At 44.9% G+C, this 27,756-nt stretch overlaps 1 protein-coding gene across 2 annotated transcripts in view; it reads right to left on the bottom strand.

Moving 5' to 3' along the window:
* The window catches only part of PRKCB (protein kinase C beta), a 382,389-nt gene extending 374,487 nt beyond the window's left edge, over window positions 1-7,902 (bottom strand). For both annotated transcript variants that reach the window (XM_045381896.2, XM_045381898.2), the window contains exons 1-2: window positions 7,537-7,902; window positions 6,492-6,523 (exon numbers count right to left, since the gene is read on the bottom strand). In XM_045381896.2, coding sequence (XP_045237831.1) covers window positions 6,492-6,523; window positions 7,537-7,709 — 205 coding nt within the window. In that variant the 5' untranslated portion in view covers window positions 7,710-7,902. The remainder of the gene's footprint in view (window positions 1-6,491; window positions 6,524-7,536) is intronic.
* Window positions 7,903-27,756: the final 19,854 nt, after the last annotated feature.

The following is a 27,756-nucleotide window of genomic DNA, read 5'->3' as shown; positions in this document are numbered from 1 at the left end:
CCCACTCAAAGATTCTTATTTCGATTGGGACATTGAGCCTGAAATCCCTCTTCAGGTGGAAAAAAAAAAAAGAAAAAAGCCAGATCATCAAACACAAAGTCAAAAAGCCTCTGCCTTTTATTCACATAGAAGCCCGCAGGACACATTTAGAATAAGCTAAAAGGTGAGTGGAGTTTGGCTCATAGGTCTCTGGGGTCTGCTTCTGGGAAGAAAGAGAAGTGAAACAATAGAAGCAACCTCTAAACTTGCAGCCTGACTTGGTGATTTTTTGAAAAAATGGCCCTCTTTATGATTTTACTAAGAAAATTCAACCTGAAGTGCATGAGGTCATATTATACATTTCTAGGGAACACTGCCCAAAATAAAATTAACCTTTGATTCATTTTTTGTTATATAAATACACGTATGCTATGCTAATCTACATGTGTTAATTACCCACTAAAATAAACTTCTGTTTGATAGGGTAAATATTGAAAAAAACAACAATGGCTGGAGCCATGTCATGACTTGGGGTTTTTTAAGAATAATTATACCTACAAGATTTAAAAACCTGTTTTCTAATCTACATGGGAAAAAGAAGAGCTGACTTACTCATTATCATCAATTCTAGCTTTTCATAGAAAATAAAATTGGCCGGGCGCAGTGGCTCACGCCTGTAATCCCAGCACTTTGGGAGGCCGAGGCGGGCGGATCACAAAGTCAGGAGATCGAGACCACGGTGAAACCACGTCTCTACTAAAAATACAAAAAATTAGCCAGGCGCGGTGGCGGGCGCCTGTAGTCCCAGCTACTCAGGAGGCTGAGGCAGGAGAATGGCATAAACCCAGGAGGCGGAGCTTGCAGTGAGCCGAGATGGCGCCACTGCACTCCAGCCTGGGCGACAGAGCGAGACTCCGTCTCAAAAAACAAAAAACAAAAAACAAAAAAAAAAGAAAATAAAAGTAACCTTTCATTTTTTGCGGTATAAAAAAGTGCAAACTCTTCTAATCTACATGTGCTAACTACACACTAAAATAAACTTATATTTGATTTGATAGAATTGATATTGATGAAAACAACTGTGGTCGGAGTCATGTCAGGCTTTGGGGTTTTTTAAGAATAATTTCAATTAGAAGATTTAAAAACATGTTTTCTAATCTACATGAGAAAAAGAAGAGCCAACTTACTCATTATAATCATCAATTCTAGCTTTTCATAGAAAATTTGTGCACTGGGGTTTTTCTAGAGAGTCCATGGCAGGTTCAGATCTTTCTCAGAAGGAAAGACAATGCTACCCAGGCCTGGGTTTCTGGGCCCAGACACTGAACTGAGCACTCATTGGTGTTACCCAATACCCAGGAAGAAATACGCCCAAGAAGAGAAACTATCTAAGTACATGAAAGAGGCCTAGTCATTTAACAAGTTCCAGAATGAACTCTGTCCCACTTTGACACAGTTTCCTACTGCGAATCAAGTAACACTGATGGTCTCACTTAGAGTCATTGATACTTGCTGTGGCTATTTCTCATGCACCACCTCATTATTCTTCACCATAACCCTACGAGTTAGGTACTATTATCCCCATTTTACAGATGAGGAGACCAAGGTTGCTACTGGGGAATGACTTGCCCAAGGTCACAGATGGAGTAAGCGGCCCATCACAGATATATACCCAGTTCTGCTGGACTCCAACTCCTTGCTACAAATTCCAAATCTCTATATTTCATTGCCTATTTCTACCAAATTCACTTCCTTTATAAAAACAAACAAAAAACACTTAGGGAGGCCAAAGCAGAATGAGACTCCTGGCTTGAGGCCAGGAGTTTGAGACCAGGCACAGGCAGCAAAGCAAGACCCGCTATCTCTACAAAAAAAATTTAAAATTAAAAAATATATATTTGGCCAGGTTCAGTGGCTCACACCTGTAATCCTAGCACTTTGGGAAGCTAAGGCGGGCAGATCACCTGAGGTCAGGAGTTCGAGACCAGCCTAACCAACATGGCAAAACTCCACCTCTACTAAAAATATAAAAATTAGCCAGGTATGGTGGCACACGCCTGTAGTCCCAGCTACTCAAGAAGCTGAGGTACAAGAATCACTTGAACCCGGGAAGTGGAGGTTGCAGTGAGCTAGATCATGCCACTGCACCCCAGTCTGGATGACAGAATAGACTCCGTCTCAAAAAAAAAAAAAGGTGTGGTGACACACACCTGCAGTCCCAGCTACTCAGGAGACTGAGGCAGGAGAATCGCTTGAGCTCAGGAGTTTGAGGCTGCAGTGAGCTATGATCATGTCACTGCCCTCCAGCCTGGGCCACACAGTGAGACCTTGTCTCTGAGAACAAAATTTAAAAAAAAAAAAAAAAAAAAAAGGAAGAAGGTTTTTCTCGCTACCAAACTATAAAGTCTTCTGAGAATAAGAGTCTCATTCTACCCAATGGCTTGGGTAGAATTAATTAATTACAATTAAAGCTCAAATGCGGGTCCTAAGTTCCTGTAAAGAATGCCATAGAGACAGCCGGCACTGTGGCTCATGCCTGTAATCCCAACACTTTGGGAGTCCGTGGCAAGTGAATCACCTGAGGTCAGAAGTTTTAGACCAGCCTGGCCAACATGGTGAAACCCCATCTCTACATAATTTTGTAAAAATATTAAAATTATCCAGGCGTGGTGGTGGGCCCCCGTAATCCCACATAATCCCAGTTATTTGGATGGCTGAGGCAGAAGAATCGCTTGAACCCCGGGAGATGGAGGTTACCGTGAGTTGAAATGGTGCCACTGCACTCCAGCCTGGGCAACAGAGCGAGACTCCGTCTTGGAAAAAAAAAAAAAAGGAAAAGAAAAAATAATGCCATAGAGAGAAATCTGCCTTGCTTGTCAAAGGAGTTCCACTTCTACTCTAGAATTTAGGCAATTTTACAATAGGGATCTTCAGCCCCAGTTCCCTGTCATCAAATACATTCTTAAATTACCTCCCAGAGAGTGGTTTTATAAGAAATAGACAGAGTGGAAACAAAAAGGGAGAAATTATGTGGCAGTCAACCTAAAGTTTTGTCCTATCATCATACAAAAGCAAGAAAATCGATTCTTAAGCTCCCCTGAGCACGTAGAGATCCATAATTTCCTGTGGTTTATGATGAGTTTTCCATCCTTCCTCTCCCAACCCATAGCAGTGTACCCAATTTCCATATAGAGCATGAAGGTAACTCTCAATGGTTTCTTTGCCTTGAGATCATCCTACATACCTCCTACCGGAGTGGCAGAGACGATATCCTCTCTCTGCTTATATTTTTGAAATGGAAACATCCTCTAAATAGTGGCTGCCTGAAATAAACACTACATTTCCCACATGCTCCCTCGCAGCAAGGTGTGGATATGTGATTAAACCCTAGCTAATAGGATATAAGTCGAAGGATCTTGAGCAGCTTCCCCAAGTGACACCGAGCATGTGCTATTTGCCCTTCTTTACCCCTTTCTTCCTTCCTGCTAGCTGAAAGAAGGGTGTGAGGGAGGACTCCACAGTCTAGCATCCTTCTTGGACCAGAAGATAATTGTCACTCCGCAGGGATGGCAGAGCAGAAAACTGAAAGGAACTTGAGGCCCTGGGTTCTGGATTGCTGACTTAAGTGAGATCATAAAACCTTATGTGTTTTGTATAAACTGTTGATTCCATTGTAAGTGGATTCACTTTCAGAGGAAATATTTGGTACCAAGAACAATCAGATACTAAGGAACTCCTCAGTGGTTCCAGAATTAGTCCCCAGGCAATGCTGAGTACCAGGGATAAATTTCCCTCCTTCCTGTATGTTCCCATTCTAAACATCTCAATTTCAGGGACTGCCAATCTGCCCCTCCCCTCACTCCTCCCTACTCCTGCCCAAATGGAATATGCTGTCAAAGCAGCTACACAGAGTGACCAGAAGTTCATGGCTGAATTTTGACTCTTACCTGGCAGGCAGTTCCATAGCAAAGCAACCCTGCAGAGCCAGTCTTCTCTTGTACCAGCTGCCCCACCATTGGGGTAGTCTGGGGACAATCATAAGAGCTGATATTTTCTGAGCATACTCTGTGCCAAGCTCCGGCCCAAGAATCTTGGATATTGCAATGAGTTGGAGCTGCTCAGCCACACTATGGTACTGTTACTGGCTCCGTTTTATAGACAAGGAGGCTGAAATACAGAGAAGCTAAGTAATAACGCCTGAGAAGTCTCAAAGCCAGGATTCAGACCGACAGGGACTTGCCTGGTAGCCTGTGCACAGGCCCACTTCTCTACACTGCCTCTTGGTCAGGAGGCAGGGAGGAGAAAAAGAAAGGCAATTTAAAAAATAGACACTCCAGAGGGGCATAGCGGCTCACACCTATAATCCTAACACTGCGGGGCTGAGGTGGGAGGACTGCTTGAAGCCAGGAGTTCAAGACCAGTCTAGGCAACATCGCAAGACCCCTTCTCTACAAAAGTTGTTTTAAAATTAGACAGGCATGGTGGTGTGTACTTGTAGTCCCAGCTACTCAGGAGGCTGATGCGGTAGGATCGCTTGAGCCCATGAGTTTGAGGCTGCAGTGAGCTCTGATCATACCACTGTACTCAGCCTGGGCAACAGAGTGAGACTCTGTCAAAAAAAAAAAAAAAAAAAAAAAGGCACTCCTATCTCTAAAGTGGCCATATTTCATGACAAACTTTAATTCTGCCTTTTTCTCATAACATCAAAAAAGTCCTGTTATCTTCCAGACTTTGAGTTAGAGGATCTCCTATTTCAGATGTGTCATGCCTTGCACATTCCAAAGTGACTTTCCCATCCATCAATAACAACACAGCAGGTGGCATAGAAGAGCTGTGGTAAAAATGTTTAAAAATCGCCCCCGGCCTCAGCAAGAGACAAAGACTGAAACTGATTCATGGAAGTGAAAGGCAACCTCAAAGAAGAAATTACATATTCCAGCACCAAGACACTATTGGTGTTTTGTTTGAGGGGTCAAAGTTCTAGAAAACAGTCCAAACTTGTTTGCACCAGGGCCTAAGTTGTTGCCACTTAAAAAGACTTGAGGAGTCCTCTGGTGTGGGGCAGTGGATCCAAATCTTGGTAAGAGAGGCTGCGTAGGTTGGCAGGGCTCACTGAGCCCACTGGGGCCTCGATCTCAGAAGAGTATGCACAAGTCTCAGAGGAGCACAGTGCCACGCTGCCAGCAAGCAAACATTCTGCACCACTGATGATGCCACCTACATTCACTAGGGATCACTTTACTTTTCCCTGGAGGGTGGAGGTGCAGCCACAAAACTGTCAGTCAGTGCTAAATCACATGTCAGACTCTTCCACACTCAAATACTTTCTTTTGATTTAAACCCAGCTCCCCAGGGTGGTGGTCAATTTGCCCCTAAAGATACAATACCCCAGAACCCAGAAATGCACTGTTTCTTACCAAACTCAATCTCGCCAAGCCTAAGAGAAAATTAAAAAAAAACAAACAAACATACACACACAAACTTTCCAGATGAGAGGTTGCAAATTTAAATGCCTACAGGGGCCAGAAATGGATGAAGTGGTCCCAACTGCGATCAACTGAGACAAAATGGTAAAGCTGTTCCCCATCTACGACAACGGCTCTCAGCTCCAAACGATTGTTTTCACGCGAAAGTCAGACGATTTCTCAGCAAAATTAAAGTTGGAAATTAGGATGTGCATGTGAAATCTCCCGGTTCTAAAATGTTCACATCAAATTCACAAATAAGACACCCTAAGGGCTACACAGAACTGCGCGTGACTTTTGGTCCTGGAGAGCCAATTTGTAATCTGTCTTTCAGACAGGAGCCCCAAAGACGGGGGAGGGGGGCACCTTACACGTGATCAAGTCACCACCAGCAGGTTTGATACCCCTGGTTAGGGTCCAGGATCTCAAGCCAGATGCAAGAACTCAGGTAACCAGTGCCCTGGAGACCTTTCTGTTTCTACCCAGAAGATAGGGTGATTTAAACCAGGATCTGAGAAACACCTCCTCTGGAACTACTTCTTTCAGAGAGAGAGGAGGCCCAGGAGACAAATACAGTCGTCTTTCTAGGGGATGTACCATCTGCAGAGGAGCAGCAGCCACCTGCGGAGACCTCTACAAGGCAGGGCGAGGCAGAACCTCCCTGGGTGAGATAAGGAAGGGACATGGGCAGAGAAAGGGGGAGGAACTAAGAGGGACAGGTTCTCCCAGAAACGTCCCGGGAAGACGCTTTCTCCCCCAGCAGAACTGACCATGCCAGGATTGCTTCAGGAGGCTGCTTTGACTCTTCCAGAGCAGGGAAGGCAGGAAGGGTAGGTGCACTTCCTTGGCATGTAAGCCTCCCAGCGCCATCGGCCCCAGTCACACACACACCCCTTAAAAGGACCCTGTTGTGGTGAAGAATTCCTAGCCTGGGAGGTCACTCTGACCAAAGTAATTCTTTCACTCTCTGCCTAACTCAGTAACTTCTATAAAGTCTTTTTCGCCCTCTCTTCCCACAAATAGCATCCCCAAAGCCCCAGAGCCTACCTTGGCACTGGAATCCCTGCTTCCCGAAGCCCCTGCAAAAGCAGAAAGAGGTGTATGTCAGGCAGCCCGGGGGAGCCCAGCCTCCAGCTAGTTCCCCACAGAGTCACCCCCCTTCCTCCCTGCCTCTGCACCCCAGGTGCAAACTCCCAGCCACAGGCGGGTGCCCAAGAGTCTTCCGCCTTTGTGGGGGTAGGTGGGAGCTCGGCTGTAACCCCCATCTCCCTTCACTCCTGCAGAAGAGAGAAGGCTGCGACCACCAGGTGGCGGGATAGTGGGGAGCGTTTCCCGGGGTAGGGGCTGAAGGCAGGCAGTAGATCTGCCCACAGATGCCCCAGCACCCTCCGGAAAAGAGAAGAGATAAAGACGCATTCTGAGGGAGGGCGAGAGTGACCCCGCGGCGGTGGTGTCCCCTGGGAGGGGGACTGGGAAGGAGGAAAGGATGCCCCACTACTGAAGGGACCGGGGAAGAAAGGGGCCCGCAGTGATATGACCGAGGAGTGGAAAGGGGAACCCAGGCCCTCGGGAAGGGGCAATGGGAGATAACACAGGGCGCTGCTCGGAGGCAAAGAGGAGGGAGAAAGGATGTCCCATGCCCGCAGGGAGATAGAGAAGGACACCCAGGGCGCTGCCCTCCGGAAACAAGGGGTGGGGGGCGAGGGCTCCTCGCGCCCGGAAGCAGGCGGAGAGATAGGGAACCCCGGGTCAGAGAGCACCCGAGGCGCTGCCCTCCAGGGCAGGCACAGACCCCGCGCGCTCCTAGCCAGGTGGAGCAAAGGCGCCCGCGACGCTGCCCCTGGGCGCTCTAGAGGCGCCTGGGAGCAGGAGAGGGCAGGAGGCGCCCCGCGGAGGACCGTCTGGGACCGGGGTGGGGACAGGGCAACCGCAGGACTGTCCATTCGGGAGTCCCAGGCAGCAGGGTCCGGAGCGGGGAGTCCGGGGACGCGGGGTCCCGGGGTGCGGAGGGCGCAGAGGGCGCGGAGACGGGGTCCCCGGCGCGGCGCTGCCCTCGGGGGCCCGGAAAGGTGCCCTGCGCGCGCGCGCTCACCAGATGAAGTCGGTGCAGTGGCTGCAGAAGGTGGGCTGCTTGAAGAAGCGGGCGGTAAATTTGTGGTTCTTGACCTCGTGCACGTTCTTCTGCCGGAGGGCGCCTTTGCGGGCGAAGCGCACGGTGCTCTCCTCGCCCTCGCTCGGCGGCGGCCCCGCAGCCGGGTCAGCCATCTTGCGCGCGGGGAGCCGGAGCCTGAGAGGTGCCGGCCCCGGGGCCCCGGGACCGCGGGCTGCGGGCCGGGGAGGAGCTGGAGGCGGCGGCCGCTGCTGCACCCGGGGCCGCGGGCGCTTCCCCTGCGCCGGCTCTGGCGGCCGAGGCGCGCGGAGCCGGGGCTGTCACTCGCCCAGCTGCTACCGCTCGTCCAGCTGCGCTTGGCACCGCTGGCCCCAGCTGCGGGGGAGGGAGGCGGAGCCCCGGGCCAGTCCCGCCCTCCTCATTTGCATCGCGTCCAGGCCCCGCCCAGCGCCGCCAGCTGCTTTACATATCCGCGCCCCGGCGGCGGTGGGCCTCGCGGCGAAGCGTCCACAGCCGCAGCTCTGCAGCGATGGGACCGCAGCCCGGGGTCGCCGGACCCAAGCCTCGCCCCTCACCCCACCCCGTGCTCGGCCCCCGGGGCTGCGTTCAAGAGATGTGCCCCGGGGAGGAGCGAGAGTGGAAGGACCTACGGGGCGAAGGGGAGCGGGTGGAAGGGGTGGGGCGCAGCGAATTCCACCCTGGCCTCTGCGGAGACTGGTACCCATCCACCCCCATCCATCCCATTGGTCATTCTGCACGCGTCTCCTGGAGGGATGGGCTCCCGCTGTCACTCATTCGGAAAGGCTTGTGGCCGCACACACTTACACACACATACACATACACGTTCCGCAGAGGTAGGGGAGGAGCGATCTTTATTTTATATATCTCTAACTCCACCACAAAGAAGATTCTTGGCTTTGCTTGCCGCCTGCACGTTTGGAAGAGAACTCCCTACCTTCTGTCCATCCCCTCTACAAAAAGACTCCGTTTCCCCAACTGTAACATAGGGTTAACAGTGTGGGGGGGAAGGATTTCAGTAGATCATTATTTTCCAAATTTCATTCATTTCTGACTCGACTTCACAAATTCTGGTCGTATTTGTGCACCCTCTGGCGGGGGGTGGGGAAAACCTGTCTCTTTTGGTCTATCTGAGTTTGAATAGCAAGAGGTATCTATGTTATCAAAATATCTCCAGGTGCCGTCATCTGCCCTAAGCATCTTCGACTGAAGTCATCTTTTATTTGTTAAGAGAGGAAATTAATAAATGCTACAGGAGTGTTAAAGACATTAATATCAAACCAGGACTCTCCCCTTGATGTGATCTGAAGGTAACTGAAAGGGTAATAATTGTCTGCAATGTGTAATTCAATGTTATTTAGCGCCCTGTTCATGCACAAGGCCTAAACATACCCACAGCCACCATGTCCTCCACTCTGGGAACGCAGAGCTTCATTAGACCGTGAGCTCCTTCACCAGACCTAGGTTCTGTGAGAGCAGGGGGGTTGCTCACCACCATGTCGCCCAGCACCAAGCTCCGTGCCTGACACCTCCCAAGAGCCCAGTAAATATTGGTTGATTGAGTGAAGGCATGGATGAATAAGTGAATGAATGAAGACTTAAAGGATGGCACTCCTTACCCCCACTCACACCCAGTAGGTGTTTAATAATAAATATCAAGTGATTGAGATGGGCATCAGGTACTTGTTCTGTCTTATTTAGCCCCCGTGACAATGCTATGTAGATCTGGTAACTTTCATTATGGATAAGGATGGGGAGGTTCAGAGTGATTAAGATACACCCACAGTCATACCGTTGCTGAGTGGTGATTGGGCTGGCCTGACTACAAAGCATCCTGGTGACAAAGAGATAAACCTGAGTAGTGGTGGATGAAGGCGGGCAGGCTGGAGTTGCACGAGCTCAGGTCCCACTATGACAATTTTGCCTGGAAGCTGCTAAGTGGTAAGTCATTATTAGGTAGCATGTCGAGAGCAAGGGCTACAATAATAGAATGTCCCTCTCCTACATAGTAATTCAAAGGTAAGGAGGAAAAAATAGCATTCACTTTTAAGGTTGACATGTTTGGGAAACTGGATGTGCCTGTCTATTATTAGTCCTTTAAGAGGCCCCACCACCTCCCAGTGAGGCTTGGGAAAACATCCCAGGAGACATTGCTGCTTGAAGTAGTTTTCCTTTGAACTGATGAGCTGGAAGCTCACAGTCCACATCCTGCCTTTTGAATGAAGTGCCCTGGATGACTTTGGTCTGTAACAACAAACAGTACCTCATGGCGCCAGGGCCTGGGGATGCAAGGGCTGTGGATGGAGAAGAGCCACTTGGTTCTTGAAGGCATTGCACCAACTGAGGATGAGAAATGTGGTTCCCATTGGACCCAGATTCCTGTAGGTCAGGGGTCTCAAAGTGGTAGCTCCAGATGCTCTATTTTTTTAAGCTAGCCCAATGGTTTTTATTATTATTATTATTATTATTATTATTATTATTATTATTCAAGTGTCATAGAATTTTACCTAAATATCCAGATTCTGATTTATCTAGGAAAAAAAGATATAGCTAAATGGAGCCTACATTCCTGCACTCACTCATACATTTGTTCTTTCAATCAACAAATTGCTTATTAAGCACCCACTACATGCTGTTCCAAATACTGTTAAACAAACCAGACAGAGGTCCCTGCCCACATGGAGCTTATAGTCTAATGGGGAAGGGACAGTAATAACCTAACCAACTAATGAATCCATACCAGGTGGGGTATAATAGAATGTTAGTAAAGAAAAATAAAGCATCATTATAAAGACTATAGGTAAAGCCTTTATAATATGGGGCCATCTGAGCAAGGCCTGAATAAAGTGAGAGGGTGAGCCAGGGGACTATCGAGAGTTTCCAGACAGAGAAAACAGCAAATGCAAAGAGCCTAGGGGAGGATCATGCTTGGTATATTGGAGAAACAGCGAGAAGGCCTCAGTGGTTGGATGAACAGAGAGGATAAAGGACTTATGAGATGAGGTCAGGGAGGTAGCAGGGCCCCAAAGGGCTTTGTAAATGTGATAAGGAGTTTGGATTTCACTCCAGTGAATGGAAGCCATTGGAGGGTTGGAAGCTGAGGAGTAGCCTGATATGACTTATTGGGTTTTCTTTTTAAAAGCTTACCCTAGCTACTATGTGGAACTTAGAGGAGAAAGGGTGGAGGCAGGAAGAGCAGTGAATAGGTCAAATAAGCAGATCAGGCAAGAGATTAGGGCAACATGGCATAGTGCCACCTGGTGCTGCAGGGCAGCGGCTCTCATGTCACCAGAGCACCCCAGGCCTGCTCTGTTCATGAAGGAGTGAATACTGGTCACTCGAAAGATTTCAGAGACAGTGAGGGGGCAGGTTGCTCTGGCTGGGAGTGGAGTCCAAGGTCCCTTTGCTCCAGACCTGTGGCTGCCATAAAAAATTGTAACAAAACAGGGTGGCTAGAAATAACAAAAATTTATTCTCTTATCATTCTAGTGGCCAGAAACCATAAATCAAGGTGTCAGCAGGGCCACATTCCCTCTGGAGCCTTCAGAGGGGAATGCTTCCTTGCCTCTTGTGGCTTCTGGAGGCCATCAGCATTCCTTGGCTTCCCTGGCTTGTCGCCACATCACTCCCATCCTCCTCTGTCTTTACATCACCCTCTCCTCTGCGTGCCTATCTTCACCCCTTCTGTCTGTCTAATATCACCTGTATATCTCTTTTTTATTTTTTTTCAAGATGGAGTTTTGCTCTTGTTGCCCAGGCTGGAGTGCAATCTCTGCCTTCCGGGTTCAAGTGATTTTCCTGCCTCAGCCTCCCAAGTAGCTGGGATTACAGGCACCCGCCACCATGCCTGGCTAATCTTTGTATTTTTAGTAGAAACGAGGTTTCACCATGTTGGCCAGGCTGGTCTCAAACTCCTGACCTCCGGTGATCTGCCCGCCTTCAGCCTCCCAAGTGCTAGGATTACAGGCGTGAGCCACCTCGCTGGCCCTATCCCTTATTTATCTCTTCTATGGACACTGGTCCTTGGATTTAGGGCTCCCCTGGATAATCCGAGATGATCTCTTCATCTCAGAATCCTTAATATAGTTACATCTGCAAAGACCCCTTTGCCAAATAAAATGACATTCACAAGTTCCAGGAATTATAACATGGGTATACCTTCTTGCAGGCTACCATTTAAATGACTACAGTGATAACCCTGGGCAAGTCACTTACTTCCTCCTTCTGTGTCTCATTTTCCTCTTCTCTAAGGAAGGACAAGGATGGAGTAGTTTGTCTCTCAACCCCTTTATTCTTTTGTTTTTTGTTTTGTTTGGTTTTGGTTTTCTTTGAGATGGAGTCTTGCTCTGTCACCCAGGCTGGAGTGCAGTGGTACGGCATCAGCTCACTGCAACTTCCACCTCCCAGGTTCAAACTATTCTCCTGCCTCAGCCTCCCAAGTAGCTAGGATTACAGGTGTGTGCCACCACACACAGCTAATTTTTGTATTTTTAGTAGAGACAGGGTTTCACCATGTTGGCCAGGCTGGTCTCAAACTCCTGACTTCAGGTGATCCACCCGCCTCAGCCTCCCAAAGTGCAGGGATTACAGGCATGAGCCACCGTGCCCAGCCTCAATCCCTTTGTTCTAAGGATGCACTCTTCAACACAGTTGTCACAGTACCCACATGTGGCTGCTGAGCATTTGAAATGTGGCTAGTCTGAATTGAGATATGATTTCAAGCATAAAAATATACACTAAATTTCAAGCATGCAGTATGAAAAATAATGTAAAATACCTCATAAATAATTTTTATTAGCCTAGCATGGTGGTACACACCTGTAGTCCTATCTACCTGGGAGGCTGAGGCAAGAGGATTGCTTGAGCCCAGGAGATTGAGGCTGCAGTGAGCCATGATCACACCACTGTACTCCAGCCTGGGTGACAGAGCAAAACCCTGTCTCCAAATAATTATAATTATAATAATGATTACTATTATCTTTATTGCATATTGAAATAATATTTCTGCTATATTTGGATAATCAAATTTCTGTCTCAAATTAATTTCACCTTTTCTGTTTGTTTATATTTTTTGTAATGTACCTGCTGGAAAATGTAAAATTATTTATGTGGCCTACATTATATGTACTTGGGCAGCTCTGTTCTAAAGAATAGATTTAAAATTATATCAAGTAACCCAATAAAAACAACTGGATACTATAAAAGAAAGTTCATCTCTATTCCATGTGGCATCAGCAGTGGTGTTTGACTGGAAGCTGAAGTGTCCACTTTGAAGATTCTCATTCATGTGGCTAATAAGTTGGTGCGAGCTGTCAGTTGAAAGTTCACCCAAGGCTTTGGCCAAGGGTGTCGGTTCCTCTTCATATGGGCCTCTCCACTGGCTGCTTGGAATTCTTCCTAGCATGGTAGCTGAATCCCAAGAGTGAGAGCTCCAAAAGATAGGAAGTGGAGAATGAGAGTTTCTTAAGATCTGACCCACAAACTGGCACAATATCATTTCCGATACATGCCATTGATCAGGCAGACAGAGAGCCCATATTCAAGGAGAGACCCCATTTCTCAGTGGAAAGAATGTCAAAGAATTTGAGGGTCACACGTGAGGAACTCAAATATTTGTTGAATTAATAAAATGTCACAATTCCTATCTGACATATGAAGAAACAGAGACTTGAAAAGTTAAGCAACTCTCAAGTTCACTTAGAACTGCTACTAATTGTAACTAAAAACCTATAGTGAGAAACAAGAAAGGGCCAGGTGTAGTGGAGGCTCATGCCTCCACTTTGGGAAGCCAAGGTGGGAAGGCTACTTGAGTCTAGGAGTCTGAGACCAGTCGAGGCAATATAGCAAGACCCCATCTCTACAAAAACTATTTTTTTAGTTAGCCTGACAGGTAGTCCACACTTGTAGTCCCAGCTACTCAGGAGGCTGAGGCAGGAGGATCATTTGAACCTGTGAGTTGGGGGTTGCAGTGAGCCACGATTGTGCCACCACACTCCAGTTTGGATGACAGAGTGAGACCTTATCTCAAAAAGAAAGAGAGGAAGAGAGATGAGGGAGAAAGAAAGAGATAGAGGGGAAGGAAGGCAGGAAGGCAGGAAGGGAGGGAGGGAGGGGAGTATGGCCCATTCAAAGGGAAAAAATAAACCAACAGAAACTGTCCCAGAGAATGATCAGAAGGTGAGCCTACTAGACAATGGCTTTAAAGCAACTATCTTAAAGATGCTCAAAGAACTAAAGGAAGACATGGAGAAAGAAAAAAATGCATAAACATAATGGAAATGTCAATTAAAAAATAGAAAACCCAAAAAGAAACCAAAAAGAAATTCTAGAGGTGAAAAAACAATAAATGAAATGAAAAAATCACTAAATAGATTCAAAGGCAGATTTAAGCAAGCAGAAAAAAGAATTCATAATTTAAATATAGGACAGTTGAAATTATTGAGTCTGAAGAACAAAAAGAGAAATGATTGAAAAAAGTGAACAAAGCCTGAAACACTTGTGGGACACCATCAAGCAAACCAACAATGTACCATGGGAGTTTCAGAAGGAGAATAGAAAGAGAAAGAAAAATTATTTGAGAGTTTATTTGAAGAAATAATGGCCAGAAACTCCCCAAGTTTGATAAAAGACATGAATATAAACATCCAAGAAGCTCAACAAACTTCAAGTAGGATTAACTCAAAAAGACCAACACCAAGACATTATAATCAGGCTGTCTGAAACCAAAGACAAAAAGAGAATCTTGAAAGCAGTGAGAGAGAAGTGACTCATCACATACAAGGGATCCTCAATAAGATTATCTGCAGATTTCTTATCAGAACTTCAGCAGTTAGAAGGTAGTGGACTGATATGTTCAAAATGCTAAAAGAAAAAAATAATCAACCCAAAATCCTATACCTGTCAAAACTGTCCTTCAAAAGTGAGAGAAATTAAGACATCCCCACATAAACAAAAGCTGAGTTTGTCACCACTAGAACTGCCATGCAGTTCTAGAAGAAATACTAAAGGAAGTCCAGCTGGTTTAAATGAAAGTGCACTGGACAGTGTCTTGAAGCAATGTGAAGAAATAAATATTTCAGTAAAGTAAATACATGGGCAATTATAAAAGCTAATATTATCATAAAATCCACTTTCTGTTTTGTACATGATTTAAGGGACTAATGCATTATTTAAAATTACTAGTTTATGTTTTTGGGTGCAAAATGTATAAAGATGTAATTTTATGACATTAATAACTGAAAAGGATGGGGACAGAGGTATTAGAAGCAGAGATTTTGTATGTTATTAAAGTTAAGTTGTTATAAATTCAAATTAGAATATTCTAATTTTAGGATGTTAAATTTAATCCTCATGGTAACAGCATGGAAAATAATTATAGAACATACACAAAAGGGAATTAAAACATTTCACTGCAAAAAAAAAAAAAAAAAAAAAAAAACCAGCTAACCACAAAATAAGATATCAATGCAGGAAATGAAGAACAAGAAAAGCTGTAAGGTATACAAAAAACAAATAGCAAAATGAGAAAAGTAAGTTCCTCATTCTCAGTAATTACTTTAAATGTAAATGGATTAAACTCTCAAATCAAAAGACAGAGATTGGCAGAATAAATTTTCAAAAATGTGACCTAACTATATGCTGTCTACAACAAGAGAACTCACCTTAGGCCAGGTGTGGTGGCTCACACCTGTAATCCCAGCGCTTTGGGAGGCCAAGGCAGGCAGATCACCTGAGGTCAGGAGTTCAAGACCAGGCTGGCTAACGTAGTGATACTTCGTTCTACTAAAAACACACACAAAAAAATTGGCCAGGCGTGGTGGGAGGCACTATAATCCCAGCTACTACAGAGGCTGAGGCAGGAGAATCACTTGAGCCTGGTAGGTGGACTTGGCTCCAGCCTGGGTGACAAAGCAAGACTCCATCTCAAAAACTAAATAAATAAATAAAAAATAAAGAGAACCTACTTCAGATCCAAAGACACAAATAGGTTGAAATTTTAAAATGTGAAAGCAGGGTCTGAAAGAAATATTTGTACACATGTTGACAGCGGCATTAGTCACAGTAGCTAAAACATGAACAGATAAACAAAATGTAGCATATATATACACTGAAATATTATTCAGCCACAAAAAGAAGAAAATTCTGACACATGCTACAACATGTATGAACCTTGAGAATTTTATGCTAAGTGAAAGGAGTCAGTCATAAAAAGACAAATACTGTATGATTTCTCTTATATGATATTGTTTGAATGTGCCTCCCCCCGCCCACGAAGATTTCATGTGTTGGAAAGTCAATCCCCACTGTGGTAGTATTAATAGGTGAGGCTCTTAAGTGATGATTGGATCATGATGTGATCTGCCCTCATGAATGAATTAATGGGTTAATAAATTAATGTCTTATAGTGGGAGAGGAATGGGTGGCTTTATAAGAAGAGGAAGAGAGATCTGAATAAGTACATTAGCATGGTCAGCCCCCTCACCATATAATACCCTGAGCTACCTCTGCAATCTTCAGAGAGTCCTCACCAACAAGAAGGTTCTCACCAGATGTGACCCCTCAACCTTAGACTTCTCAGCCTTCATAACTGTAAGAAATAAATTCCTTTTCTTTATATTACCCAGGTTGAGGTATTCTTTTATAAGCAACAGAAAATGGATTAATACATATGAGGTACCTAGAGTAGTCAAAATCATAGAGACAGAAAGTAGAATGGTGGTTGCTGGGGGCTGGGAGCAGGAAGAAATAGAAGATTATTGTTTAATGGGTATAGTTTCAGCTTTGCAAGATGAAAAGCGTTCCGGAGATGGATGCTGGTGATGGTGGCACAACAACATGAATGCACTTAACATCACTGAACTATACTTTAAAGTAGCTAAGATGGGCCAGGCATGGTGGCTCATGCCTATAATCATAGCACTTTGGGAGGCCAAGGCACGCAGATCACTTGAGGCCAGGAGTTCGTGACCAGCTTGGCCAACATGGTGAAACTCTGTCTCTACTAAAAACACAAAAATTAGACAGGTGTGCTGGCATGTGCCTGTAATCCTAGCTATTCAGGAGGCTGAGGCAGAAGAATCATTTGAACCTGGGAGGCGGAGGTTACAGTGAGCCAAGATTGAGCCACTGCACTCCAGTGGCTCGAGATGGAGCCACTCACCCAGGCTGGAGTGCAGTAGTGCAATCTCAGTTCACTGCAACCTCCACCTCCAGGGTTCAAGCAATTCTCTTGTCTCAGCCTCCTGTGTAGCTGGAATTACAGGTGCTCACCACCATGCCCAGCTAATTTTTTTATTTGTAGTAGAGATGGGGGTTTCACCATGTTGGCCAGGCTGGTCTCGAACTCCCGACCTCAGGGGATCCACCTGCCTTGGCCTCCCAAAATGCTGGTATTACAAGAGTGAGCCGCTGTGCCCAGCAGCTGGCTACCTTCTCTAAAACACTTTTTTGTTGTAGTATAACATCTATGCAATAAGCTGTACCTGCAACAGACTATGTTTTTTATAAGTGTGTATACCCATATAACTTCCACCAGGTCAACATACAGGAAAGTTCTAGTACCCCAGAAACTCTCCTGTACCTTTTCCCAGGAAATACTACCTCAAAAGGGAGCCACTGTCTGACTGTCATCATCATAGATTAGGTTTTGTTGTTGTCGTTAGAATCTTTTAAATTGTGGTATAAATATATAACATAACATTTATCATCTTAGCCTTTTTAAGTTTGCAGTTCAGTGGTGTTATGTACATTCATGTTGTTGTGCAACCAATCTGCAGAACTCTTTTCATCTTGCAAAACTGAAACTCTATACCCATTAAACAACTCTCCATTTCCTCTGCCCCAAGCTCCTGGCAATCACCATTTTACTTTCTGTCTCTATGAATTTGACTACTCCAGGTGCCTCATAGAAGTAGACTCATACAGTGTTTGTCTTTCTGTAATTTCACATAGCATAATGTCCTCAAGGTTCATTCATGTCCCTTCGTGTGTCAGCATTTCTTTCCTTTTTAAGGTTGAGATGGTAGATTAGTTTTGCCTGTTCTTGAATTTCATATAAATAAAATCATACTGTTTCTGGATTCTTTCACTCGACATAATGTCTGTAAGATTCATCCATGCTTTTGTGTGTATCTGTGTTCATTCTTTTGTATTGCTGGGCATGAATATATCACAATGTACTTATCCATTAAATGTTGATAGTTATTTGGTTGTTTCCAGTTTGGGACTACTTTGGAAAACCCTACCATAAACATCCTTGTACATGTCTTTTTGTAGATATACATGCCTATATCTCTTAGGAATACACCTAGAAGTAGAATTACTAAAATTTAAGTCCTTTAGACTGACTCTGAACAGTTGGATCTGTGATGCCACATGGTCTGTATCTACTCCACTCCCTTAGCTAAGTTCCCCTTCAGAAAGGAGACTTTGTCTTCCTCTTCCCTTGAAGAGCCTCTAGTACCTAGGTGGGTTCTCACAGCACAGTAACAAACAGGAACTTGAACAGGAAGTAATCATGGGTAAAATGCTGCGTAATAAGGAACACAGCACAATTGAACCCAGTATTCAGGTCAGGGAAAGTTCTTGTTTGGTTTACTAAATTCTAGAAAGGGAAACTGAAAAAAATGAAGGTATGAGGGCACATACAAAGAGGTCAGACATCCAGACTGAAGCATCGTTCCCATCACAGTTGTCTGGTCCTCCCAGCAGTAATAGTACAGTAATGGGGCTCAGATTCAAGGGCAGACTTAAGATACTAAAATGCAGCTCCATAACCCTCTTCATTCAGGGAGGCAGGGGAGGAAAGTCAGAGGCCTGCTCATTAAGTATTAGAGAGGTGTTAAAAACCTATTAGCACCGATCTGACACTTTCTCCTTGATGGTTTTAGAGTAATTGAAAGCAAGTTAAATAAGGAAGGACTCTCATTGTGAGATTCAGTGGGACTTGATGCCATGTTAAAGTAATACTAAAAGTCATTGCAGGAGCCCTATTTGGGAAGGAGGATGCTAAGGGGTGACTGAGTCCAAATGGGAATGCTTTCTCTTTCTCTTTCCTTCCATGATGCTGTCTGGAAAGGAGGAACTGCAAATGCCTTCTGCATAGAGAGCCTGAATTGGGCAGGCTAGACAGCTCTGCCTACCCTTCCCCACATGGTGTTCCTCAGCAGGGCCAGAACTAGAGTAAGGAGAGAAAGATGCTTGCCCTGAGTGCAAAATTAAAGGGATGCCAAGAAATCAGTAAGCAAGGCCAGGCATGGTGGCTCATGCCCATAATTCCAGCACTTTGGGAGGCCAAGGTGGGTGTATCACTTAAGGTCAGGAGTTCGAGACCAGCCTGACCAACATGGTGAAACCCTGTCTCTACTAAAAATACAAAAATTAGCCAGGTGTGGTGGAATATGCCTGTCATCCCAGCTACTTGGGAGGCTGAGGCAAGAGAATCACTTGAACTCACGATGTGGAGGTTGCAGTGAGCTGAGATCGTGCCCCTGTACTCCAGCCTGAGTGACAGAGACTCCATCTCAAAAAGGGAAAATAAATCAGTAAGCAAGATAAACAACATTTAATGCTATATTTTAAAAAACCAAAACTAATGCAAAAAATCCATGATGAGGGAAATAATAACTTTTAAAATAAATATAGGTTATGACGGGCAGAATTAGGGTGAGGCCAAGTCATGTAAGTGCAGAGTAGCTCCACTAAGAAGTTAAGATTAAATGAGCTAATGCATGTGACATGCTTAGAACAAGCCCTCAATGTGTTTTAATTATTAGCATTATTGTTACTACTAATACTACTACTACTACTGCTACTATTACAGCTACTACTATTACTACTACCACTATTTTTGCTGCAGGAAAGAGATAGTTGTTTTATTACCAGGTGGAGTGGGGGTCTGCTGTTCCCATCCTTGCCTGTAAGAAGTTTTTCCTGATTCCTAGGGTTTAAATTAGGTGTTCCTTCCCTGCGATCCTTTGGCATCCTGCACTTACACAGCATCGTGTTGTCTGTTTATTTGGCCATTATCTTCATCAACTCAGGCCACCAGAACAAAATATCATAGATTCAGCAGCTTGAAAAACAGACATTTATTTCTCACAGCTCTGGAGGCTGGGAAGTCCAAGTTCAAGGCGCCACGAGATCCGGAGTCTGATGAGGGCTCCCTTCCCCTCCTGCAGACAGCAACCTTCTCAGTTTATCTTCACAAGGTGGAAAAAGAGAGTTCTGGTCTCTTCCTCTTCTTAGAATGACGTTAATCCCATCAGGAAGACCACAGTCTCATGATCTCCTCTAAACCTAATTATCTCTCAAGGACCTCACCTCCAAATACCATCACACAGGCCTTACGGCTTCAACACATGAATTTGGGGGAAACACAAATACTTAGTCCATCACATTCATCTCCCTGGGTAGCTTAGGACCTCTGTGAAGGCAGAGACAGTCCTATTTTGCTTACCAATTTATCCTTCCCTGAGCCAAACACAGCACCTCACACGTAATGGCTACTGGAACTATATTTATTCTCTTAGATCAGTGTGAATCAGTGTCCACACATCTCTCCTCTAACCTTCTTCACAAGGATGCACTAAATTGATTGGCGAGAGAATTGGAGTGGCAACCGTTTACATACTTGTCAACTCTCCTATTTAGTCTGAAGTTATAAAATAACAAAATTATCATTATTTATTTCAGTGCTAACATTTACTGAGGACTTCATATGTGCTAAGCATTGTATTAACCCTTTTCAATGTATCAGCTCATTTAATCCTCATGATAATCATATAGGTAGGTGATATCACTATACCCTTTTAAAGATGAAGAATCTGAGGCACAGAGGAGTCAAGTGTGTGCCCAAGGTCACTCAGTTACCAGCGTAGGACAGCTGTGCTCCGTCCACCCCGCTCTGACTCCCGAATCTATGCTCCTGAGTATTGAATTAGACAGGGCTCCCAGGCTAACAGAACCCTGCCGCCCACATCTGTGAAAAGATGCCAGCTCTATTACCCCTCCACCCCCAGGCAATCTTTACTTACTCCCTCTTACAACAAGAGCTTGCCAACGGCGAGAACAGATGAGAAGGAGAAAATAGGTTCTGTCATTTCCCTAAGAGGTCACCTGATCCCTTTAGGTTAAAAAGAAATCTTTAACACAACATCTCTCTCTGTCCTGGAATTCTTTTCCATGCTTGGCCGGTCAGCTTAATCTTCAACTGGCCAAGCACAATGCCCATCCACAATACTGCTTCCAGATGTAGTGTGACCTGGAGAGGGGAGGTTTCAATAAGCAACCACAGTGCCAAATGTAGAAAGCACAAACTACTCAGTTAAAGGGATACTTACCACACACTTTCTCTGCTTTTGGATTTTCATTGGTACATTCCAGGTCTGGGTTTTTTTTTTAAACAAATGTCAAGGTATAAGCATAGTATGTTTTCTTCCACTGCCCTGGCCCTGAATTCTTTTTGTCTTGTCTTGTATTGTCTTTTTTTTAGATAGGGTCTCATGCTGTCTGCCGGCTAAAGTGTGATTATGGCTCACTGCAGCCTTGACCTCCTGGGCTCAAGTGATCCTCCCACCTCAGCCTCCTGAATAGATGGGACTACAGGCACACTCCACTACACCCTGGCTCATTTTTTCTTTCTTTTCTTTTTTCTTTTTTCTTATATTTTATTTTTTGAGACTGAGTCTCACTCTGTCACCCAGGCTGGAGTGCAGTGGCACGATCTCGGCTCACAGCAACCTCCGCCTCCCAGGTTCAAGTGATACTCCTGCCTCAGCCTCCTGAGTAGCTGGGACTACAGGTGCATGCCACCAAGCTCAGCTAATTTTGTGTATTTTTAGTAGAGATGGGGTTTCACCGTGTTAGCCAGGATGGTCTCGATCTCCTGACCTCCTGATCCGCCCGCCTCAGCCTCCCAAAGTGCTGGGATTACAGGCATGAGCCACCGCACCCGGCCCGTTTTTTCTATTTTTTGTGGAAAGAGGTTCTCATTTTGTTGCCCAAGCTGGTCGCAAACTCTTGGGCTCAAGCCATCCTCCCACCTCGGGCACCCAAAGTGCTGGGACTGCAGATGTGAGCCACCATACCTGACCTGCCCTGAATTCTTTAGACAATTGGATAGAATAGAATTATTTAATATTAGAATTCACTTTAAAATATGACATTTTACTTGCATTCATTTTTAGAACAGTTAATATGCTCATTTTTTGAAAGCTAAAATAATATAAAAAGGTTTTCATCTAGAGGAGTATCTCCCATCCTAGCCTTTCTCTTCACCTCCTAGAGATAATCGTGTTTGTTAGTTTATTGTTTCTTATTCATCTTTCCATACTTCCTTTGTTAAATTTACTTACTTAAATATTTTTAAAAATCAATGCTGTATCTATTCTGATATATTCTTTTTTTCCTCTTTTCTTACAGAAAAAAAAGTATCTCACTATGTATAATATTCTGCACTTTATTTTTTCACCTAACAGTCTTTCTGGGTTGGGTGCAGTGGCTCACACCTGTAATCCCAACACTTTGGGAGGCTGAGGTGGGAGGATTGCTTAAGCTCAGGAGTTCAAGACCAGCCTTAACAACGTAGTGAGACCTCATCACTATAAAAAAAATAAAAAATAAAAAAATGTTAAAATTAGCTGGATGTGGTGGCATATGCCTATAGTCCTGGCTAGTCAGGAGGCTGAGGTGGGAGAATCACTTGAGCCCAGGAGTTTGAGGCTGCAGTTTGCTATGATTGCACCACTGCACTCCAACCTGGGTAACAGAGTGAGACCCTGTCTCTACAAATCAAATAAAATAAACAAAAGAAAAACAAAAAACTCACAACTTTTCTGGAGTTCTTTCTATATGAGAACATACAGACCTTCATTAATTATTACAGCTGTATCATATTCTCTATAACTGTTAGTTTAACCAGTCCCTCATCGGTAAAAACTTGGGTCATCTCCAAACTTGTGCTATTGCAAATGATGCTGCAACAGATGACTTTGCACATACGTCAACTCCTCCCCACAGCAGTGCCTCTGTTGAATAAATTCCCAGAACTAGGGATTACTAGGTCAAAGGGTAAGTGCATTTTCAAGGCTGATAGATGTCCCCAGCTTGCCCTCCACAGAGGCTATGGCCTTTTGTACTCTTCCTACTCAGGATGACAATGCCAGTTTCCCCCACAGCTGTACGCACAACATTGTCATGCTTTTCTATTTTGGCCAATCTGATAAGTGATAAATGGTATCTTGGTGGAATTTTAATTTTCATTTATCTTATTATGAATGAGGTTGAGCATCTCTTCATAAGAATGGCACATTAAAAACACTTTTATTGTGAGTGACAGAAGCTCATTAGGGCTAACTCAAGCAAATGAAGGGGAAATTACTCTAAGAATTAAGAGGTGTCTCACGGAGTCAAGAGCAGCAATCCAGCCAGACCCCCAGATCTAGAAAACAAAAAATGTTAATTGGATTTATCTCTCTCTCCTCTCGTCTACTCTTCTCTTTCCAAACGGGGAAATACCTCCTTTCTGAGTGTAGGAGTGGGTGCCTCCCTAAATCCCCCCAGTGTACGTGACACAATCTCCACCCCCAACATATGCTCCCACATAGTCTCAATTCCAGATTCCCAGAGAGAGACTCTAATTGATTAATCTTTCTTCCACAGTGCATTCCTAGTCCAATTAGCCATAGTGGGAGGTGGGAAAACAATGAGAATCAGAAAATACAATTGCTGCCCCCCAATAATGCAATGCCAACAGGAAACCAAGGACCCCTTCACTGACCATCCCTTCTCCCAGTGCAGTTCTCCCAAAAAGACAGAGGGCTCCCATGTTTTTGCAAAGCCCCATGTGAAGGATAGCCTACTCTTCTTCATATGGCCCCAGTGCTTTTCCAAGCTAATCATAGTAATTTCGTGCCTTTTGCTAGTAATGGGTTTAGAAATAGATCTGTGATTCAGTTCTAGCTAATGATACATAAGGAAACATTCCTCACAGCTAAAAACAGATACAGTGTCAAGACAGCCACTCTTCTGTTACTGTATGTTGTTGTGTCTGTGTGTGATTCTATCAATTAGCTTTCGCTACATTAAAAACCACCCTACAGTGGGGTGTGGTGGCTCACGCCTGTAATCCCAGTACTTTGGGAGGCCAAGGCAGGTGGATCACCTGAGGTCAGGAGTTAGAGAACAGCCTGGCCAACATGGCGAAACCCTGTCACTAATAAAAATACAAAAATTAGCTGGGCGTGGTGGCATGCGCCTCACCTGTAATCCCAGCTACTTGGGAGGCTGAGGCAAGAGAATTGCCTGAACTCAGGAGAATCACAGAGGTTGCAGTGAGCCTAGATCATGCCACTGCACTCCAGCCTGGGCGATAGAATGACTCTGTCTCAAAACAACAAAAAACCCCTAGGCCAATTGCAGTAGCCCACATCTGTAATCTCAGCACTTTGGGAGGACGAGTGGGAGGATCATTTAAGGCCAGGAGTTCAAAACCAGCCTGAGCCACATAACGAGACTCTGTCTCTACAAAAACAAAAATAAAAATAAAAATTAGCCAGGCACAGTGGCGAATGCCTGTAGTCCAGCTAATTGGGAGGCTGGAACAGGAGGGTCCCTTGAGCACAGGAGTTTCAGGCTGCGGTAAGCTATGACTGTGCCACTGCACTCCAGCCTAGCTGACAGAGCAACACCCTGTCTCAAAAAGAAAAAGAAAGAACATACATACACAAATTTAGCAACAATACAGAAGCACTTATTATTTCTCATGATTTTGTAGGTTGGCCAGCTGGTTCTGATCTGAGCTAGCTCAGCTAGGACTACATGGTCTAGGATGGCTTCATTCAATGTCTAACACTTCACAAGCTGTTTGATCTACAAGGGATAGCTGAGGATGGCTCATCTTGACTACATCAGGAACCTAGTCCAGGCTTCCTAACATGGTATCTCAGGCTCTCAAAGTACAGTAAGAGGGTTGGGCGGGGATGGGGGGAAGAACTTTTCCTTTTTTTTTTTTTTTTTTTTTTTGAGGCAGAATTTCTCCCTTGTTGCTCAGGCTGGAGTGCAATTCTCAGCTCACTGCAATCTCCACCTCCCGGGTTCAAGCGATCCTCCTGCTTCAGTCTCCCGAGTAGCTGGGATTACAGGTGCACGCCATTGTGCCTGGCTAATCTTTTGTGCTTTTAGTAGAACGAGGTTTCACCATGTTGGCCAGCCTGATCTGCCTGCCTTGGCCTCTCAAAGTGCTGGGATTATAGGCATGAGCCGTCGCGCCAGGAGTTTTTTTGTTGTTGTTGTTGTTGTTGTTGTTTTGGGGATTTTTTTTTTTTTTTTTTGAAACAAAGTCTCACTCTGTCCTTCAGGCTGGAGTGCAGTGGTGCAATCTTAGCTCAGTGCAACCTCCACCTCCCAGGTTCAAGTGATTCTCCTGCCTCAGCCTCCCGAGTAGCTGGGATTACAGGCATGTGCCATCATGCCCTGTTAATTTTTCTATTTTTAGTAAAGGAGGGGTTTCACCGTGTTAGCCAAGCTGGTCTTCATCTACCGACCTCAGGTGATCTGCCCACTTCAGCCTCCCAAAGTGCTGGGATCTCAGGCATGAGCCACCGTGCCCAGCCCAAGCACTTTTCAAGTATCTTCATGCATCACATTTGCTGTTGTCCTGTTGGCCAATGCAAGCCACGGGACTAAGCCTGGTAAGGTGGAGAAATAGACCATATTTCTTCATGGGAGGAGATAAAACGTAGTGTAGCAATTTTTGCAGTCTATCATGGTGACCCCTAGAACTCTGCTATCTTGGGACTATGAAGGGTACTAGCCTGAGGATGGCGGAAGATGGGAAGGATTCTCTATAATGACATTGAACCACTGAATTTACTAACCCTGAAGAGGTGCTACCTTGGAAGTTTTTGTTATGTGAGCTGATTAATTTTCCTTTCTGTTTAAGACAGTTGAACTGGTATTAATCGATGTACATTATTTTTGTGTATCAATTAAGATGTTACAAGGGGAGGTCAGTTCCCAGATGATAAAAGGTGGTTCACCCACTGCCAGACGTCCCAAATTGCTGAATATTTGTTGTTGTTGTTGTTGTTGTTACAGACAGTCTTGCTGTCACCCAGGCTGGAGTGCAGTGGTATGATCTTGGCTCACTGCAACCTCCACCTCCTGGGCTCAAGCCATCCTCCCACCTCAGTCGCTTGAGTAGTTGGGACTTCAGGTGCACACCACCATGCCCAGCTAATTCTTGTGTTTTTTTTTGTAGAAAAGGGGTTTCACTAGTTGCCCAGGTTGGTCTCGAACTCCTGAGCTCTAGTAATCCACCTGCCTCAGCCTCCCAAAGTGCTGGGATTACAGGCATGAGCTACCACGCCCAGCCTGGCTGGATATTTTTTAAGTTTCTGTGAAGGAGTCCAGGCTGACTGCATGCCTAATATGAGCCAAATTTGAGGGATGGTTACCCAAAAATCATATGCAAATTTATATATCCTTAAATTACATAGAGTCCAGAACATGAGAAGCAAAGTCCAGTTCTGAGGTCCAAAATTCCAAATACACACATAGATAGAAAGCGTAAAACAGAGAATATGTGAAACAGATGTAGGCGTAGATGATATAATTTAAGTGATGATGCTCATCATGGCGTCTGCTGTGTAGTAGAAAATACCCGGTGTTACAATCCCAATAAACAGGAGAGAGAGAGAGAGAGAGAGAGAGAGAGAGAGAGAGAGAGAGAGAGAGAGAGAGAGAGAGAAATATTAGAAAAAAGGTTTTATTTAATGCCAAATATGGCAAAGAGGATAAGTACAAAAAGGGCTCAAAAGAGACCATTAAATTGTTGTCACCAGTCACCATAGCAAAGACAGTTTCAGTGCCGTGACATGAAAAGCAGACTATGAGGAATTGAAGAGTAAACTCAAGAAGAGAAAGGATGAATAATAAATACAGGATATCACATTATCTTGGATTCTTTTGATTATGCGCCTCATAATCCCACCTTAAACTGCTTGGTTTGAGGGTGTAGATTTAACAGCTCTTATAACTTAAACTCAAAGAGTATCTAGCGTCAGACGTACTTGGATTCAGAGGTTTGAACTAGAGTCACTCCATATTACCTGTGGGGAACTTGTTCCGGGACCCTCTCAGATACCAGAATCTGACGATGCTAAGAACTCTTATACAAAATGATGTAATATTTGCATATAACCAATGAATATAATTTTATATACTTTGAAGCCTCTGTAGATTACTTATATACCTAATATAATGTAAAAGATATGTAAATAGTTGCTATACTGTATTGGTTTTTTGTTTGTGTTTTTGCTTTTTGAGACTGGGTCTCACTCTGCCACCCAGGCTGGAGTGCAGAGGTGCAATCATAGCTCACTGCTCGACCTCCTAGGCTGAAGTGATCCTCTCACATCAGTCTCCTGAGTAGCTGAGACTACAAGCACACACTACCATGCCTGGCTAAATTTTTTGTTTTTCTTTTGTAGAGATGAGGTCTCCCTATGTTGCCCAGGCTTGTCTCGAACTCCTGGTCTCATGATCCTTCCACTTCAGCTTCCCAACATGCTGAGATTATGAGTGTGAGCCAGCATTCTCAGCCCTGTTTTTTAATATTTTTGGCCTGCAATTGGTTGAATCTAAGGATGCAGAATCCTCGGATATGGAGAACCCACTGTACATAATGGAAACCCTGTCTTTCTCTGCATTTCTTGGTTCTACTTGCCTTCTTCTCAGAAAGTCTCCTTCCACATGGAGCCCGGGCATGGTGGCTCACGCCTGTAATTCTAGCACTTTGGGAGGCCGAGGTGGGTGGATCACTTGAGGTCAGGAGTTCGAGACCAGCCTGGCCAACCTGATGAAACCCCGTCTCTCATAAAAATACAAAAATTAGCCAGGCATGGTTGCATGTACCTATAATCCCAGGAGCTACTTGGGAGACTGAGGCAGGAGACTTGTTTGAGCCTGGGAGACAGAGGTTGCAGTGAGCGAAGATCACATCACTGCACTCCAGCCTGGACAACAAATTTAAAAAACAAAAGTCTCTCTCCACATGGAGAAGTGGAGCACAGCCTCCCCAGTGACTCTAGCAAAAGTCTCGGAGGACAACGCTGCATGGTCCAGCCTGGGAGACATGACCATGCCTGACCCTATCACTCCAGCCTGGGAGATGGAGTGTTCTGA

The sequence above is a fragment of the Macaca fascicularis genome, chromosome 20, assembly GCF_037993035.2.
Source record: "Macaca fascicularis isolate 582-1 chromosome 20, T2T-MFA8v1.1".
Lineage (NCBI taxonomy): Eukaryota > Metazoa > Chordata > Mammalia > Primates > Cercopithecidae > Macaca > Macaca fascicularis.
Note: the sequence above shows the minus strand (reverse complement) of the source record. Positions and strands in the feature narration are given on the sequence as shown.